The sequence below is a fragment of the Meleagris gallopavo genome, chromosome 8, assembly GCF_000146605.3.
Source record: "Meleagris gallopavo isolate NT-WF06-2002-E0010 breed Aviagen turkey brand Nicholas breeding stock chromosome 8, Turkey_5.1, whole genome shotgun sequence".
Classification (NCBI taxonomy): Eukaryota; Metazoa; Chordata; class Aves; order Galliformes; family Phasianidae; genus Meleagris; species Meleagris gallopavo.
In genome coordinates, this window is record NC_015018.2 from 27195830 (window position 1) to 27213001 (window position 17172).

At 37.3% G+C, this 17172-nt stretch overlaps 1 protein-coding gene across 1 annotated transcript; it reads left to right on the forward strand.

The window, feature by feature from the left end:
- Positions 1-572: 572 nt before the first annotated feature.
- On the forward strand, positions 573-17139 carry ENO4 (enolase 4). Its single transcript, XM_031554590.1, has 15 exons — positions 573-582; positions 964-1112; positions 1607-1797; positions 2636-2769; positions 4540-4706; positions 4911-5036; positions 6390-6455; positions 7141-7206; positions 8073-8240; positions 10130-10255; positions 12439-12634; positions 13558-13625; positions 14185-14302; positions 16481-16677; positions 16803-17139. Exons 1-14 carry the CDS (start codon positions 573-575, stop codon positions 16654-16656), a joined length of 1761 nt encoding a protein of 586 aa, XP_031410450.1. The 3' UTR covers positions 16657-16677; positions 16803-17139.
- Positions 17140-17172: the final 33 nt, after the last annotated feature.

A 17172-nucleotide genomic window follows, 5' to 3' on the forward strand; every position in this document is an offset into this window, starting at 1 on the left:
GGGCGGGACGGAGGGCTGGGCGATGTCTGTGGAAACATGACAGTGTTTCCTGTCTCCGAGTGCACCGCCATCGCCCGTGGGAAATGGAGCTGGCGCTGTTCCGGCTTTGCTGGATGTTCGGCCCTGTTGTTTCCTGGTTCCTCGTGAGCTATAAGCCGTGCTTTTGCACTGGTGACCGTCTGTCGAAAGGATGAAACTGCCAAGAAAGTCTGTAACAAGCCTCACGTGGCAACGTGATTTTTTATTTAAAGCGACTCTGGTGTTCATGAAATACAGATGAGCCCCAGCTATACTCGCACAGCCCATGATGTCAGTGCCAAGCCCACTGCAGACCTTGGTGGATAAATAATTAAGAGCGCTCTGCTTGCACCTCTGTCTGAAACCCCAGGTTTACCATGCGCTGACCTCTGTGCTGTGTCACTTGTCTTCTGTGGTAACACAGCACCTGCCGGCATTTCTGAGGGTTGTTCTTTTCTGGAATCTTTCCTCTCTCCTGACACATTCCAGACAAAGAGATACATTTTTTCTTTTTCAAGATCTTATCCACAGATAAAATAATTATGGTATATTGAATGCCGCATGGTGAGAACCTTCCCGTGTGAACTTTCATGTAAGCAGATTTCATGAGTAGCAGGCAAATAACACAATTGTTTTTGTTATATAACGTAAATCCAGTTAAACCTTGGACAAACACCTGTTTTCTAGGAGGCTATGGATGTATTTAATGATACCCATCACTAACTTTGCAAAACAAAACACGTTGTCTAACCTGGATGTGGTTTTGGACTTCCCAGGCTGAGATTTGAGTTGGATCTGTTCCCTGTAATGATTCATAAGCAGATACTGCAGACATAAGTTGGAGTATGTTTGATATTGGGATGAATAAATGGATTTGCTCAATGCTGGATATAATTTGTTAAATGGAATAAAAACCTGTTTGCGTAGAAACTGCCTTCTAACGAGTTCTTTCTCTTTCATTTAAGGCTAACTACTTCTCTAAATTTTCAAAAGCTCCAGTCATATGCAAACTGGCTGGAAGAAAAGTTCTTGATGGAGTTGGTCAACCAACATTAGAAGTGGAAATATATTGCACAGTGAAAAACCGTGAGAAGGTGTGAGCTGCTCCTTCCTGATTTGTTTAATAAGACACTGTCAGGGAAATGTACTATTCTACTCATATCTTAGTGAGTATTTTATTTTGCAGCTTTAGAGAATGGATTGAATCCCCATAACTCACCAGTTCAGTGTATAGTGATGTTAAAAAAACAACTGTTGTACAGTATCCAAAAGTATTGGTGAAGGACCTTCTTTTCTTTGCACCAATAGGCTGATGTGGGTGATAGTTCAGTCAAACACCTGCTGCTAAACTGTTTTTTCTTCTTTAAAAGTTTTTTCTTAAGTAGTTATAAATTAAATTGAGAAACTTGAACAAGATCTGTGATTACCGAGGTGTGAGAGGCCAGGAAGGAGGTGCTGGATAAAAAAAAGATCAGTGAAGTGGAGCAAACAGATCTGCAGCATTGATAAGGACATCTACTTCTTAATCTTTAAGAAGACATTTCCAAGTGAGAATTAGTGTTTTCAGTCTTTCTATATTATCTTGCAGAGGATTTGTTCTGCTATAATTTCTTCTCATTATCAAATACCTGAGAATGCTTTATCTGAAACAACCCAAGCTGATGAGAAAGAAAGAAATGACTCTGTTACCACTGCTGTGGAATGGGTGAATGAATCTCTAAACACAATGTTAAGAGACTTGAAGCCTACTGACCAATGTGAAATTGATAAGATGCTTGGGTAAGCCTTGCATATAATTTCTACTTTTTTAAGCTACTGCAGAAATTATTAATTTGAAATACTATTAATTTATATTTTAAGTGAAAAGCATATACAGTAATTAATGTTTTTTTAAATATTTTTGTATATTACGTACATTATATTATATGCTTAGCATGAGAAGGCCATTCAGATATATTGCAGTGTATGATTTCCTGCCAATTCATAACTTTGATATAAAAATTATGCCATTTCTAATAAGAATTTATGCAAATCAGATGTAGGCTACTGAGGTGAATCTAGATATGATTTTAATGCATTGTTTACATTACTGTATGTAGCTTATATACTCGGACTGCCTGAATTGGGTGGCTGTGACCATGTATGTATGCAGTTTCCATTTCATGCAGGCAGTTGAACTCAGCCACTCTGGGATTGCAAGCACCTGCCTGACAGTGCACACCTGACCTACTGAATTAGCAACTTAGAACAAGTTGTTATGTGTCATAAAGTCATGAAAGTTTACCACTGTACTACCCATACCAAGTAAATGGAGATCTTGTACACTAAGATTATCTTCGAGATTGTGTCTACAAAGAGCTCACTTTCAAACCAGTGCAGCCTGAAAATCATGTGCTGAGGACTGTTATACTCGCTTGTGGTTCTTTTTGTTTATCCAGTGTTGCAGATAACTGTCAAAAACAGGGATTTACTGACTTCTCCAGGTTCACACAGTCAGGGCAGAATCTCAACCAGACGCTCTTAATCCATCTCCAGCATGTTCTTCAGCAAGTATAGCATGCCTCCTTTGACATGCATGACAATATTTTGAGCCACCAATCTTTGTTCCTTTTCTCAGTGAATACTTTTCAAAAAAGGAAGAAGAAAAAAAAGAAATTGAAAAGGAGGAAGAAGATGACGACACTCTTTCCGTAACTTCTTGTGCTCCATCAGCAGTGGCACAGTCTGGGCAAAAAAAGGAAGCAAAACCAGGTTTTTGTTGATTTCCTTTTAATATTTCCTGCAATACCAAAATTGACAAAGATACTAAAACACTTCCTGCAGTAATCTCAGAGACATTAAAGACTAATGTCCCATGTTCAGAGAGTTAGGTTAGTCTGTCCCAAATCTTCTTTCTTTCTGCCCTTCTTCTTTCTGATCACAGCAGTTTCTACTTCAGAAATAGAGAGGAAAATACACAGTTTTGTCATCATTCGCTTGCATTTATTGAACAGAGTTTCTGCCTTTGTTTTATGGTTGGCTTAGACAGGAGGTTATTACTCTTCAGAATGAGGAATAAGAATGGAGGAGGATGCAAATGAAGAATAAAAATGAAAATGATAAGGAAAGAAAAGAATCATAGAACTCAAAAGGAAAATGAAAATAGTTTGAATATAGAAGTTGAAAAGAATTAACGGGGGAAGGGAGGAAGGGAAAATTGTGGCTAACACTGACAAAGGGAGGAAATAAAGGTGAGAAGTGAAAGAAAAAAGGAAGGAGATGAGATGGGAAAGACAGGCAGTACAGGGTGAAAAAGAAGTAAGGAGATAACGGCACTGAATAAAAAAATGGTGCAAGAGTAGAGAAACAGAATTACTAAATAGGGAAAAAAAAAATAGGCTCAATATGTTACCTCCATATGTACATTATCTTCAGAAAAAAAAAAAGATCTCCTGTTTTCATTTACTGGAAGTCATACCATTTTGGCAAATTATCAGTTGCTTATCAGTTTAGTTTGAACTGTCATCAAATACTTGTAAAACCCCCCAGTCCATGTGTTCAACACATGCACAGTAAGTCCACCTTTAACCTGAAATGGAACATCTGCAGCTGTCTGTTTACCAGAGTGTCTCAGTACTGGATTACTGATGTTCTGTGTGTGTAGCTCTTTATCCTCAATGTAAGAGGTATAAAAGTTGTATATAATATGCAGATGATGTTTAATCTAATCAGCATATCCACATAAGGTCGTGCTGGGCCTCTTTTGTTGCCTCCATAGTTGTATATTGCAGTATTTAAATATTTTGTTGAAAACTTCCACAGAGAAGGAAAATTTATATATTGTTCTTATCGATTCACAAAAAATTACCCAATGCATATGATTTCAGTTTCACATAGGTACTTGCTGTACATCTTAGCAAGGAAGGTAATAATAGTGGGAACTGCTGGGCTTCAAGCAGTTTGACAAAAGTTATTCTACTGTGTCTGAAAGGGAAATAAGTTCCTTTGAAAATTTAACAAGATTTTAACAAGTCTGTGTGTGTGGAATATTTAAAAGACGTGTTCTTTTGTTGGAAAATCCAAATCTAATAGGCCTGCAATTTTTTTCATGCTCATTATTAGAAGGAATCAAGTATGTGTACTCCCAATCAGTTTAGAATGTAATATTCCAAGTCCTTTATGCAAAAGCTGAGCACATAAGGAGAGCAATAAATACCAACACCAAAAACCTAAAAAACGATTTGGCAATATTCCATGCAAACATACATAGATTGCAATGGCTGAAAGTGATGGATTTGAAACACATTTGAAATTAGAGTGAGGACAGATACTTTACTTGTCTGTAAGGTCATTTCATATACAGCAAATGACAAGATTCAATTAGAAAACTGGTTCTTTGGTTGGTTGGTTGGTTGGTTGTTTTGTTTTGTAATATTGAGTGCACTGCTGTAATGTGAATATTGTATTTGCTTGCATAAGCCTGGTATATAAGCACATGTTTTAAAGCAGTAAAATATTTAGCTACTATTCTCTGTCTTTCAGGGAAGAAGTCAAGTATAGAGACAACAATCCCACCTGCAGAACCCAGTGAATCAGTGCTCTGTGGCAGCTTAGCCATTGGGGGAACATCACTTGCTATAGCTAAGGCTGGTGCCTCTATTAATCGTATCCCACTGTACTTACACATTGCCCTGCTGAAACGCAGTCAGGTACGTGTGACTTCTGTCATTTTGTTTATTCTCATTACTACAGTTGTGAAGTTGGGGATCTCTCATGAAACTAGGAGTAAACAGTCCTCATAAAATACTTTCTTGAGTAGCAGGTTTTGAACTAGCCCTGTGCCGTACTTAAAACGTACAGTAAATGATTCTCTTTTTAACACTTCTTTTTTCACTTGCCACTCTGAATTACAGGATTCACCTAAAGAAATGACTTTGCCACTTCCAATGGTTACTCTGTTGAGCTGTGAAAAATTTTCACCTTTAAAATTAGTGAAAGAAGTTATGCTCATACCACCAGTTCAGTTATCGCTCAAACAGGTACTATTTTGTTGGTTTTTTTACTAATATATTCTGTTTTTTTAATTAATATATCCTATACATTTCGTATATATGTGAGTGAGTACATAGATCTTTTCAGTAGAAACCTTAGAAAGTACATCTTTCATTTTTTGTTTACTTGTAAGGCCCATGTTTTAACATTTTTTTAAATTCTGTGTGTTAGGACACCAGAAAAAAATCAGTGCATTGAAGGAGATACAGAAATCTGTTACAAAACACTTGAGTCTTTTCAAAAATGTGACTTTACATTCCTAGGTTATAAATAGTACTAGTTATTTGTAGCACATACAAAACAAAAACACCAACAAATTCACAGCAGAGCATACAATCTTTGAGAACATATTGCTTTAAAAATGAAATTGTGAAGATAGAAGGGAATACAAAACAGAACAAAATCTATTCAAGGGGCAGGAAGGGTGGATGAGACAGACTGGGTCAACACCCTCTTTTTGTTTAGCCACATGGTGCATTAAAGAATGTATCTGCACAAGATGCCTACGTTAGGGCTGTGATTTCTATTTTGTATGCTGGTGACCTGAACAAATAGCTGAGTTCGATTCTTTCTTCTTCCTTTTCCTTTAACTTTTCAGAATTGTCACTAGAGCTCATAATAAGGTTACCAATTCCGTACTTCTCAAAGACTTGATTCCTCCCAGTGCTCAAGGGAGAGCAGCAAGCTGTTTGCTGCAGTGCAGTAAGCATAGCAGTGCCTCCTGTGCTGATATGTTGTCAGCTGTGACTGACTTCTGCCCCCTTCAGTTTTTCGGCTTTCTTTTACAAGCACAGATAAAGGAAACTTGAAATGTGATTTACAAAGTTAACATTAAACTTTTCCTAACTCAGCCGAAAACAGTCTTGTGTTAAAAACAGAGGACTCACATTACTGGAGTGTTCCTCCATTCCCTAGTTTTAGAAACAAGGACAGCAGCATTTCTTTCCCTGCTATCTGGAAACATCAGTTTGGTCAGTTTTCAGTTAAGTAGTCTTGGAGAAATGCACAGTTGTGGACACTCCTCCTCCTCGGATATTAGGCAGACCAAGATGTTGCTTACTTGTTTCATCTGGAAAGGGTTGGGGTTTTTTCTTTTTTTGTGGAAGAGGCCACTTTTTTGCCATCTCATTAAATGGCATAATCAAATATTTCTGATCATTCCACTGCTGCTAACTCTTTAGTTCTGGACACTCATAGGAGAGAGACTGTGCTTAGGATGTCTCTAATATATATTTTTAAAAGACTTTGTATTGAGGCCTGTGTTCAGAAGTGCTCTGATTCAAGCAGTTAGAATGAAGTAATTTATCTTTCTTTTGAAGAATGATGATGTTTAATTTCAGGGCATAGAAAGAGCTCTGGACATTCAAAAAGAAATGATGAGACTGCTGGAGCCTGCAGGGAAAGCGGTACAATAAAAATGTGTTATTAATGTGATGTACTTCACTTGGCCTTTCTATTACTGTTGTCTGTTTAACCTTAAACATAGAATATTTTGCATCTTATCATTCATATTTAGTCTTATGGCACAGAATAGGTGTGCCTCCCTGACAGATGAATAAAACATTGAGCATTTAATGATCTAGCATTAATGAAATAGAATAAAATATTGTTGTATGTATAGGAAGGCTTTTCTATTTCATTACATATACCAGAAATAGTCTGCTAGGGAAGAATAAAATCATGTATTGTTCAAAGTAGTAGTACTGCAGTAGTTTATCAAGCTCAGTATTTGCATATGCTTTTTGCAAAATCAGGTGGTTAGGTTTCTTCTAATACAAGGTCTAGATTCTCACTTCTCAGAACCTCTGTATTGCTGATAGTCATGGTGGGGATATTTTGAAAAACAGGTGATGTTTGGGGTGGTGCCTACATAGAAATAAATATGTGAAATGAGTTACCACCACAAAATAAGATGAGTTAATTGCTTATAATTTCCTCGTCTTGAATATTATTTCCTAAATTAAATATATGCAATCTCTTCAGACCAAAATTTGGTCAGTGTATTTTTATTTTTTTAAACTGAGGTCTCTCTGTCATTTTTGGACCTTTACGTGGCATTGTTTCATTGTTTCTGTCTTCCTTCAATGGCAGCAGCCCAGTCCTCAACTAGCAGACAGTAAGAAAGGCAGAGCACGTAATAAAGAGAAGAATGCTTCGGTAAGAAAAGAGATTTTAAGTCTTCAGCAAGATGTTAAAAATTGAAGGGAACCAAAATGTTCTTAAGAAATGAAACATAAATCTGCATTACCATTTTGGAAAGGTCAAAGCAAGACTTTTTAATACTCCAAAACCCCTATTTTACGTAATAATTTGGATTCTTCTGACTATACCTTCCTTCCTGTGGAACAGTAACAGAAAGGGGGAATGCTTCTGGAACCTGGGCATTTTTTCTGATATAGAAAACCTATCAAGTCATCCAACAGAGCACTTTGTAGGCCTATTGCACTGGCAGTGTACAAGCACCTCTGATCTTGTAAGCCCAGAACTGCTACCTGTAAGACTTGTGTATCGTGCTGCTTCCTAAACACTGGAAAAGGAATTTCCCTCTTAGTCATGCTGCACTGAATTCCCAGTTCCTGCTTGAGGTTATAGATAATGGCAGATCAGAAAAAGCAGCTAAAGGGCAGCACTCACAATAGTAGCAGGGCATTATTTGATGCGACTCAAATGATCCTTTGTTGTTTTATTGTTTCTTTATTTCCACTTCAAAATCCATAGTTTATAGATGAGTTTTCACAATAGTGGGATGAGGATGCTGTGCTAACTTTGCTTCCCATGGTGAGATGATTAAAATATTAACAGATAAGAACTCCTGCTTTTGTGGAGTGTACAAAACACAGGATGAGAAAAAGTATTCATACTTTGTAAACCCTCTTCATAGAGAGCTGTCCTTAAAAATGCTAATGTTGTTTTTGAGAACAGATTTATGTGTTGGTTATTGAAGGCGGGCTGTAATGACAGTGAATATATATGTAAGTTTTATATATTTGTAAATAAATTGATTATTTTTGTTTTACTTTCAGCCACCAGCCTTAAAAAGAGTATCACACTTAGGCTGCCTAATAACGGGATGTGATAATCTAGAGCAACCTCTCCTCCTAATGCAGACAGCTTGCAACAATATAGGTCTGGAGCTAGGAAAAGATATGTATTTAGCAATTAATTGTGCTGCTCATGAATTAATGGACTACGTAAGTTACTTCTGCTGTTTATTAAAATAGTTATTTGTTAACACTTCACTACTGCAATGCAGACTCGCCCAGAATCTGTTGACTTTGTTTTCCACAAGCAAAGAAAAAGAAGTATCTCTGCATTTATAAATTCTGTTTGAATCAGTGCTACAAGTTCAGCAGATGTGCTATTGGATTGTAAGCATAAGGGGCAAGGCATGCAGACATCCTTTTTGTCCTCCTCTGCTGCTGTAGCAGCATACTGACACACCTCGTGTGGAATAGGGCTCAGTGGAGCAAGGCAGCCTCTCCTTATGCCCTGCATTTTGCCTACAAAAATCTCTGCTACTTTCACCGTTTAACTTTTATCATATTAAACAAATTTATCGTTACAAGCCACCCTGTGTCAGCCACATTGATTCCTCTTCTCTGCTTGTTTTTTTAGTAACATTTTTCAGATGAGTCTGTGTTAAAGGTAGCAGACTTTTAATAGGCAAGCAGCTACTGCCTTCTGTTCAGCAAACCAGCTTCCTATCACAGAACATCTCAGATGATTTTGAATTAGAGTAGTAGGCAGCAAACACTGTTTTGTTCAGTTCACCACACGGAGTAAATTAAGTAATTATCTCAAATTAATCTTCTATCTATCTTGTCTTTAAAGATGAAGAGCAAGAAATAATTTATGCAAATATACTTCTGTAATCCCTTTGCACCACTTGATGCTTATTTCTCCCTTTTCTTACACTACATCTCTTCTTGACCTTTTAGTATATTTTTACTACATTACTGCGTACCTGGGAACATTTATCTCACTGTATATCAGCATGCACATACAGCGATTATATTTCAAGTTTTCTATCTGATGCAGTTTATTCATCTCCAGCTGAAGTCTTAAAGTCGTAAGCCCTTGTTCCGAGATCAGTCAGCTTTTTCTCTGAGCAGAAAAAGAAACTTGCTGCTCTCTGTGATTTAGCACTGTGTGACATTTAGTCTGTCAGGGTACACTGTACTCACAAGACGAGCACAGGATCTTCTGTGAAAACAGTTGCTTTCCTGACAATTTCCATGAACAACATCTTAAAGAATTATGAGTAATTCTCTTATTTAACTGCTGCAGTCAATAAAGCAGTGTTTTCTTTCTGGCACAATTTGATAGTGTACTCATAATCCCTTAATAATCCTTCTACTCGTGTGTTATGGTTTATGTTTTCCATAAAGATGGGACTGGTTCGAAATGAGCTCTTATTTGGTGGTGCTGGGTTGGCTGTTCTGTGTGTGTGGAGTGGGGGTTGTTTGTTTGTTTTGGTTCTGTGTGTTGGTTTTTTTTCTTGGGGGGGGAGGGGAGCAGGGGGTTACTTTTTGTTTGTTTGATTGGATTTTTTCCCTATGTTTTTGTTTGATCATTTTTTTTCCTCTTTTTATTTTTTAGTTATTTGTTGGAAATGGGAAAACACCAAGGAAAGGCAATATCTTATTTTTGAATACAGAGGGTGTTCTCATTTTCTCATAGCAACATTTCCCTTATGCAAATAAGGACTAAGAATTAACCTTTTTTTGGAAGTGAAAAGAGATTTTTCATGCAAGATTGAATAAAAATGTCAAATATTGATAACTTTATGACAAAGTTGTGTAAAACTGACAGCGTTGCCTAGGAAATGCTGAAAGAGATCTCCCTTCTTTTGGGAATGGTGTATTTGGCACGAGCTTACTGTTACTTCAGGCAGAGATTTCCATAATAATGTTCACACAGACATAGAATAAAGTAAGCAGAGTGAATGTGTGCTTCTTGAAGAACACACAATCCAGTGCCCTCATGGAGATATCAGAGTCACGAGACCTGCGTGCTTATACTAGGACTGTGTCTAATTAGAGAATTGCCATTCTTTTATACTTTATCCTGTACTTTCTAGGTGAAAGGAAAATATGAAATACTTACTGGAACATTCAGAAGTCCTGATGAAATGGTCGACACGTACGTGGAACTGGTTAACAAATTTCCTTCTGTTATTGCCTTAGTAGATCCCTTAAGGAAAGAGGTAAGAGTTTGTGTGAGACCACTGAACTTTTCAAGCTTTTACAAAACATACCAAAATGAAGCTTCTATTTTCAGAGTGTTTAGACACAGAAATGCCAGTATGAAAAAAAGCATGCATTAATTCATTTGCATATATTTAATTGACTATACTTCAAGATTATTTTTTTTTATGTTTGAGCTAATTCCTGATAGAAAATAATCCTGACATGAACAGAATACGGTTAGCACAATTATTATGAGAAAATGCTAATTCTTCCCAATTCTTCTTGCTCAAGCATATTACATATTACATTTTCCTTCTAATGAAAACAAATAATACAAATTGTACTATAAAATCAAATTACAAAATTCACGTGATTTATAAATGACATTATGTGGAAGAAACTAAAAATTTCTACATAGCAATACAGCTGTACGTTCCTTAGAACCATGAGAAAACTCACATAGCTGCTCTTCTTTATGACTGAGATGTATACCCAAAGCCAGAACAAATCTGTAGCTGGCAGCATTGCTCAGCAGAATTTGTAAAGTGCATTTTATCACTGTGAGCAGTATTAGGGGAGATAACTGAGTGTGGGCAACAGATTAAAACAACAAAGTAGAACACAAATGTTTTAGCAAGCTACAGATAGGTGAAAGAGATGGAATAACCTCAGAGATTAGCATTTATGCATATAATTCAGTTCCCGTGTATTACCAAAAGATATAAATTTAATTGTAGTAGAAGATTCTAAAGTTGCACGACTTAACAAAAACTGTTCTTCCTTTGGAAGTTTGACTTTATTTTAAAATAAATAATGTCTTTTGTTTTCATGAAAAGAAAAAAAAAAAAGTTGAGCATGAATGAAGGGGGAACTAAAGTATCTTTGTGAATCTGCCAAGTGCCTGAGTTGATAATTCTGTAATAGATGAACTGCAAAATTGAGTTCTTAGCTGAAATTCTAACAGCTTGTTTTTCAGATATTGGTTTATATTGTTACCTGTTATTGTTACTTAGTGAGCTTTGCTCCCCTGCCCTCTTTCAAACTGATCCCCATATTCCAAGACAGTTGGCTATTCCCTGCTTCTGCTGGGGCTGCAGACCTCCTTGCAAATTCTTATGAGGAAAGATAGTAAAGGAAAAATGTGTGGAAGGATTGCTACAAACAGTACTGTTAAGGAAAATGCCCGTCCTCCTCCCCCCGCAGCACATCTATGAAGTAACCCAAGCCACATCTTTGCCACAGATAATGAGGTCCTTGAGGATTAGCTGTGCTACCAATTCAACAATCCACTGCTAGATGGAAGAACACCTAAGTGGTTAAGTTTAAACATTTGACCATGTGTCAAACCTTCATTTTCAGTTACTTGTGGGCTTGACAGCTTTTCAGGAATGGACTCTCGTGTGTATTGCAAGAATGCAGCTACACATTTCAATGTGATCCACAGACCAAGAATTATTAGTTTCAGAATTACTAACTTGAAATTGTACATGATTTTAATGTGAGAACTTTGCATTCTGTGGACACAAAGAAAACAAACATATTTTTAAATTTCTTTTTTTTTTTTTTTTCAAATTATTTGTATACTCCTCTCCTCTGTTTATCTTTAAATCTCAGTACCATGTAGATAGTGCATTCAAATTAAGAAACAGAGAGCCTAAAATATTGGAGCTTTGCTGGAAAGAGAGCGTTGTATTCCACAGTTCCCTGTGGGTCAGTCTTGTAGCTCTGATCATCCTCTCCTGATATACTTCACTGAATCTATGTCTGCCTACTGTCTCATCACTTTATATTCAAACAGATAGAATGACACTTAAAATATGAACACAAGAATGAGTCCTCTAAATAAAACAATAGAAAATTGTTTTGTCATCCATTTAAATTAAATACACTGTAGGAAAGGAAATTAAAATAGCAAAGTCCTACGGTTAGTTTCATTTGTAGTATTTCAAACTGTCCTGCTGTGCAACTATCTTTGATTAATTCCAGGTACGAATTTTTGTTTTCTAGCAAAATCTTAAAAGCCAAGCAAAATTGTTATATTTTCATAGAGAGAGATTCAAAATATAAAATATATCTTTATATAGAGAGTAGGATGAAATCCAAACAAAACTTTTCCAGTTTTAAATTGTGCCTCCTGAGTTAGAGTTTTCATTCAGTTTGGTGTTTTAAACTTCAGGTATTTGCTTGCTTGTTTATGCAGGACAGACAACAATGGAATAACTTGTGTGGTGCTCTTGGTTCGAAATGTTACCTGATTGCTGAAGATGCTGCCACAAATACTTCCAAACTTCAAACAGACCAGAACATAAACATACCGATGTGCAGTGGTGTTGTCCTAAAATATGTTAATCAAACCAAGGTATCAGACCTCGTCAAACTGACTGGACGTCTAGATGGTGAGTAGAGAGGTAAAAAGGCTTGCTTGCAAGCCCTGCAAGTCAATAAATCGTGTTGCAACACCTATAAATATTACGTCTTTTGATTTAATCAGCACCATTTCTATTTTAGTAAGCGTTTGCCAGAAGAAACTGAGTCATGTTCTGTTCACAAATCTCTCATTCAGGAGCCTGAAACAGGACGCAGGCTTAGCGAGCGCACTGTGTGTGCTTTGAATGCGGATGCCCTTTGGCACTGCAGATAAGAGTCACGCAGTTTGATGTCAGAATTAAAATGAAACAAATGATACAGCTGAGGAATTTGAATTTTGCTTAATATTAATAATTAAGAAATGCAAACTAGTCCAAAATGTTTAAAAGGGCACTTTGCACATTACTGAGCCTTTATGCTACAGGTACCAGAAACTTGTGCGGTTTCTTACGTAAGATTTCTTCGCACCGTTTTTTTGTTCTATTCATCTTTGTCCCCAAGAGATAGATGGACAAATTTTATATAATTTCCCTCTCCTTATTCCCTCAAAAATTCCAGAATCACTACATCAAAGTGAGTAAATAGCAACTTAAACATTTCATTCAGTCATGAGGGTAAACTCCTTTTCATAGTGAAGAAAAATCATTACTGTAGGAAAAAGCATGTTTAAAGAAATAGAACAGCCTCCTGGTGTGTACCATACATTACCGGACACATCAGCTAGAGGTAAGTAGGATAGGATGTTAGATATTCCCTTATTCGTGCTGAAAATAAAAGAAAATGTACCATTAATGCCATAATTGTGGCAAACCGGAATAGTTTACGTTTTCACGAAATGAGTTTCATTTCATCTTAGCCCAATGGAAAAAAAAAGGAATGAAAAATGTAAACAATTTCTATCGAATTTATAAAATATATACTAATGAAGATTGTACACTGCTGTTACATATAGGTCAAAGACGTATTACCATATTAGGAAGTCCAGATGGAGAATCTTCTGATGATAGCCTTGTGGATCTGGTAAGTACTGAAAGCTATTCAGTTGCAGAACTGCCAAAACACTGCTTTTAACATGAATTATTTTTTAGGAGAAAGCCTGTTTCTGTGTGAGAAAGAAACATTTTACAAAAAGGTCTTTTCTAGGGTTGTTTTTTTCCCCCACAGAAAGTTAATCGTTGAGTCTAAAGAGAAAATGCAGGAAATTTGCCAAAGCAGGGAGTAAATTCATGAGGGTATATGATCTATTTGGTTGCATTCGTTTATAAAAAAGTGAGTTACTTAAAACATTTCTGAATGGTAATAATATTATCTATAAAATTGTTAAACAGTGATATATTTAGGCTTTTTGTGTTAAAGCTACCTTTGCAAATAAAATTCCACTTTGTACGCCAGTGAAAATTATTGTTTGCATCCAGCAAATCTCTCATCGAGAGATTTTATTTCTACTTAAAGGAGGTTTATTATCTGTAAAAAGATAAGAAAATTGTTAAGTTGGAAGTAGGGTACCGTGTATAATTATTACAGATGACTTCACTCCCCAAACCAAACAGGTTTAAAATACGCACTTTCTCGTTTCAAGGCTGTTGGACTGGGTGCCAGGTTTGTCAAGTTGGGAGGTCTTTCCCGCGGAGAAAGGGTGACCAAATACAACCGCCTTCTTGCTATAGAGGAAGAACTGGCCAAGAATAGAACGCTACGTATGAGCTTCTTTCTTACTTTGTTTTCAGCTTGCAATGAATACGGGAACAAAGATTGGAGGGAGAATGATTGAAACCGCACCGCAGGAGGGAAGCGAAATCAAAAGACTATAAATAAGCGCTGACAAAAAAAAACCTAGGATAGCACTTGCCACAATGTATATTGTTGTCCTAATGGATTATCTGTTTACTGAATGTTAAAATAGACCCCTTCTTGAGGAGTAGCCTACATTAAGCCTTTTTCCAGAATTAATTGGTAGGAGTCTTGAAGCCCACAGTGCAAAAGGAACAAAGCAAAAACCAAGCATATAACACTCCAAAAAGCTGCCAAAATGGAATTTTAGGCCAAATACCCCACGCTTCCCTTAAGCCCCTAAGTATATATTCCTATCAAAACTTCATTTCACCATCTTTTTGTATGTTATGTGTACAGCAAAATGTGTTTGGAAAGCTACGATTGCATGGGTAAGTACTAAATAAACCCAAGAAAAATCCAAGTTGAGGATGCACATTCAGCCTTAGCCACTTGTACGCATCTGTCTGCATTTCTTAATCTACATCTTCTTTTTACACCACTTTATACAGTTAAATACTTAACCTTCGTTAGAGCCATTTTGCACTTGCTCAGGTATTAATCAAGACAGGATAAAGGCATACAGTCTTGGGGGTGGGAGGGCAGAGACAAGGGGAGGCAGGAAGGAAGGAAGGAGTTTACACAAATTTATTATAGCTTAGTGAAGGAAAATGAAAGAGAACTAAGTCATCTGATCTTGTTTCTGTTGTTATTATTGTTATCTTTATGTTCTATGCATGGAATAGCAATGTTTGACAAGTAATTTTTAAAGAAATTACTGAAAATATTTCGAGTTTGGGACATCTTTCACTTGCTCACATTTAGTCATCATAAAAACCCCAAAAACATACACAGATTTGTTTTTATGAGTTCCACAAAAGGTGTTTTCAAAACCAAGTCATAATAATTACGAAGAACGATGACCTTTCACTGCCTTAGCAATATTAATATATTCCCTATTCAAATGGATATAGTCTAAACAAAAGAGCTTGAGTTTGACATGTTTAAAACTGTATCTCATGAAATGAAATAGCAACAATTCCTGAAGCTGTTAATCATTTGGCAGAAATGAAATCCAGTAATTAAATCAACTGCAGAGAAATACTGAGATAGCATGTCTGAGCTGCATACCAAACTCTTCATTTGGCTGGGCTGCAAGCTACAAAATATATTGGAGGGCTGAGCACGGAAGTCTCTGTAAATGGTTCGTGGATGGAAGGTGACATTGACCCATCAGGTTTCCCCCCCAGGACTGACTGAACTGGGCACACAGCTGGGCCCAACAGCACGGCAGCTACAGGGGGCCACGTTCTGCCTGCTGCCTTCTCCTCTTGCTGTCAGGCTCTGGGATTGCATAGAACTCTCCATCTACTGCAGCCCCAGTGCTAATGCTGCATTTCAGCCCCCAGGAACACCTGAAAGGCAGACGAGAACTGCTCATAAGATGAAATCATGGATTGGTCAACACTTTGCTAGGAACTCACAGAGAGATGTGACCTATTCAATGAATGGGCAGGCTTTGTATGCATGGCAAAAATAATAATCTGTAGTGAGTGTGATGTGATTGAGGAAAAATAGCAGTAAGGAGAGAGGTTAAGTATCAGAAGCAACATCTGAATTCGGGCTTATATGAAGTTGTTAGAGACTGGGGTTGAGGAGGAAGGAGGCACAGGCAGACAGTGGGAACTTTTACAAGAACATCAGTGCAGAGGAAGATGGATGTTCAAAGAAAGGGCAGCAAGAGCGAGGGTAGTAAGCACCAGGTGAGGTGGTATGTGAAGAAGGTAAAGCAATAAATATCCCAGCTCAGGCTGCTGAGAATCATAGAAGGGTTTAAGGTGAAAGGGACCTGACAGCTCATCCAGTTCCAGCCCTGCTGTGGGCGCAGACACTCCATCTTCCTGCTCCGCATCCTAACGCTGTAACTGAAGTGCAGGAGCTCTGCTCCTTTAGTTCTTAAGGCCAAACCCTTAATGATGTTTAAGGACTGATGTAAGCACTATCTGGAAGTTTGAAAAGAAAATCTGAGTGCATCAGAGAACATTTCAAGGAACCAGATTTCAGCAAAGATAAGAACAGGGCTTCTTTATTCTCTTCTACTGCAGGTTTTGATGCAAATTTTGAATTTACTGATTTTGCTGAAGAATCACAGCCAGAAAAACAGCAGCCTGAAGTCCTTCCTCCCCCACAGCAGGATTCAGTGCCTTCACAGCTCTCTGTGCCAGCCCTGCAGGGTCACAACATGCCTGCTCAGCTCCTGGAGAGCAGCACATTGACCTAAGCTGCCCAAAATAACTGTCAGGTAAATTTCTAAAAACTATTTTTGGTAAGGGACCCATACACTGACTGTTCTTTAATCCATTTATTTTCCAGCACCTCAGCTAAAATTTTTTAAAAGCATTCAAATATTCATTTCTCTTTCCCCAGGAGACCATTGCTTTCAGCTGAAACCAAGTTAACTGAACACTGACTGCAGTTTGAAAACGCCACAAAATTCTATGCTGTATTTACAAATTGACAAAACAAGTGCCTCTGTGTTAACTTCAAAACTAAATGTTTGTTTTGAGAGAGATCTCTCCACACAAAGAGCAAGCTATTGACATATAAAAAAAAACAAAAACATTTTACAAAAAACAAAGGCCTTGACTGTTATGTTGCTCCACCCCCCCCCACAACCCTCAATGCTGCTCTTAGATCTGGCCTACAAGGGAAATGTTGCTCCAGTTCTAGCGAGCTATCAATACAAGTGCATCAGTGCAAACTCCAAATGTAGGGCACAAAGCTGTAATTTGCATCA

Excerpts from the sequence above, each read along its gene's own strand:
- ENO4 (XM_031554590.1), top strand. Across the intron at positions 5,037-6,389 it reads TTCAGTTATCGCTCAAACAG|GGCATAGAAAGAGCTCTGGA; the intron begins GTACTATTTTGT and ends GTTTAATTTCAG. Across the intron at positions 10,256-12,438 it reads TAGATCCCTTAAGGAAAGAG|GACAGACAACAATGGAATAA; the intron begins GTAAGAGTTTGT and ends TTGTTTATGCAG.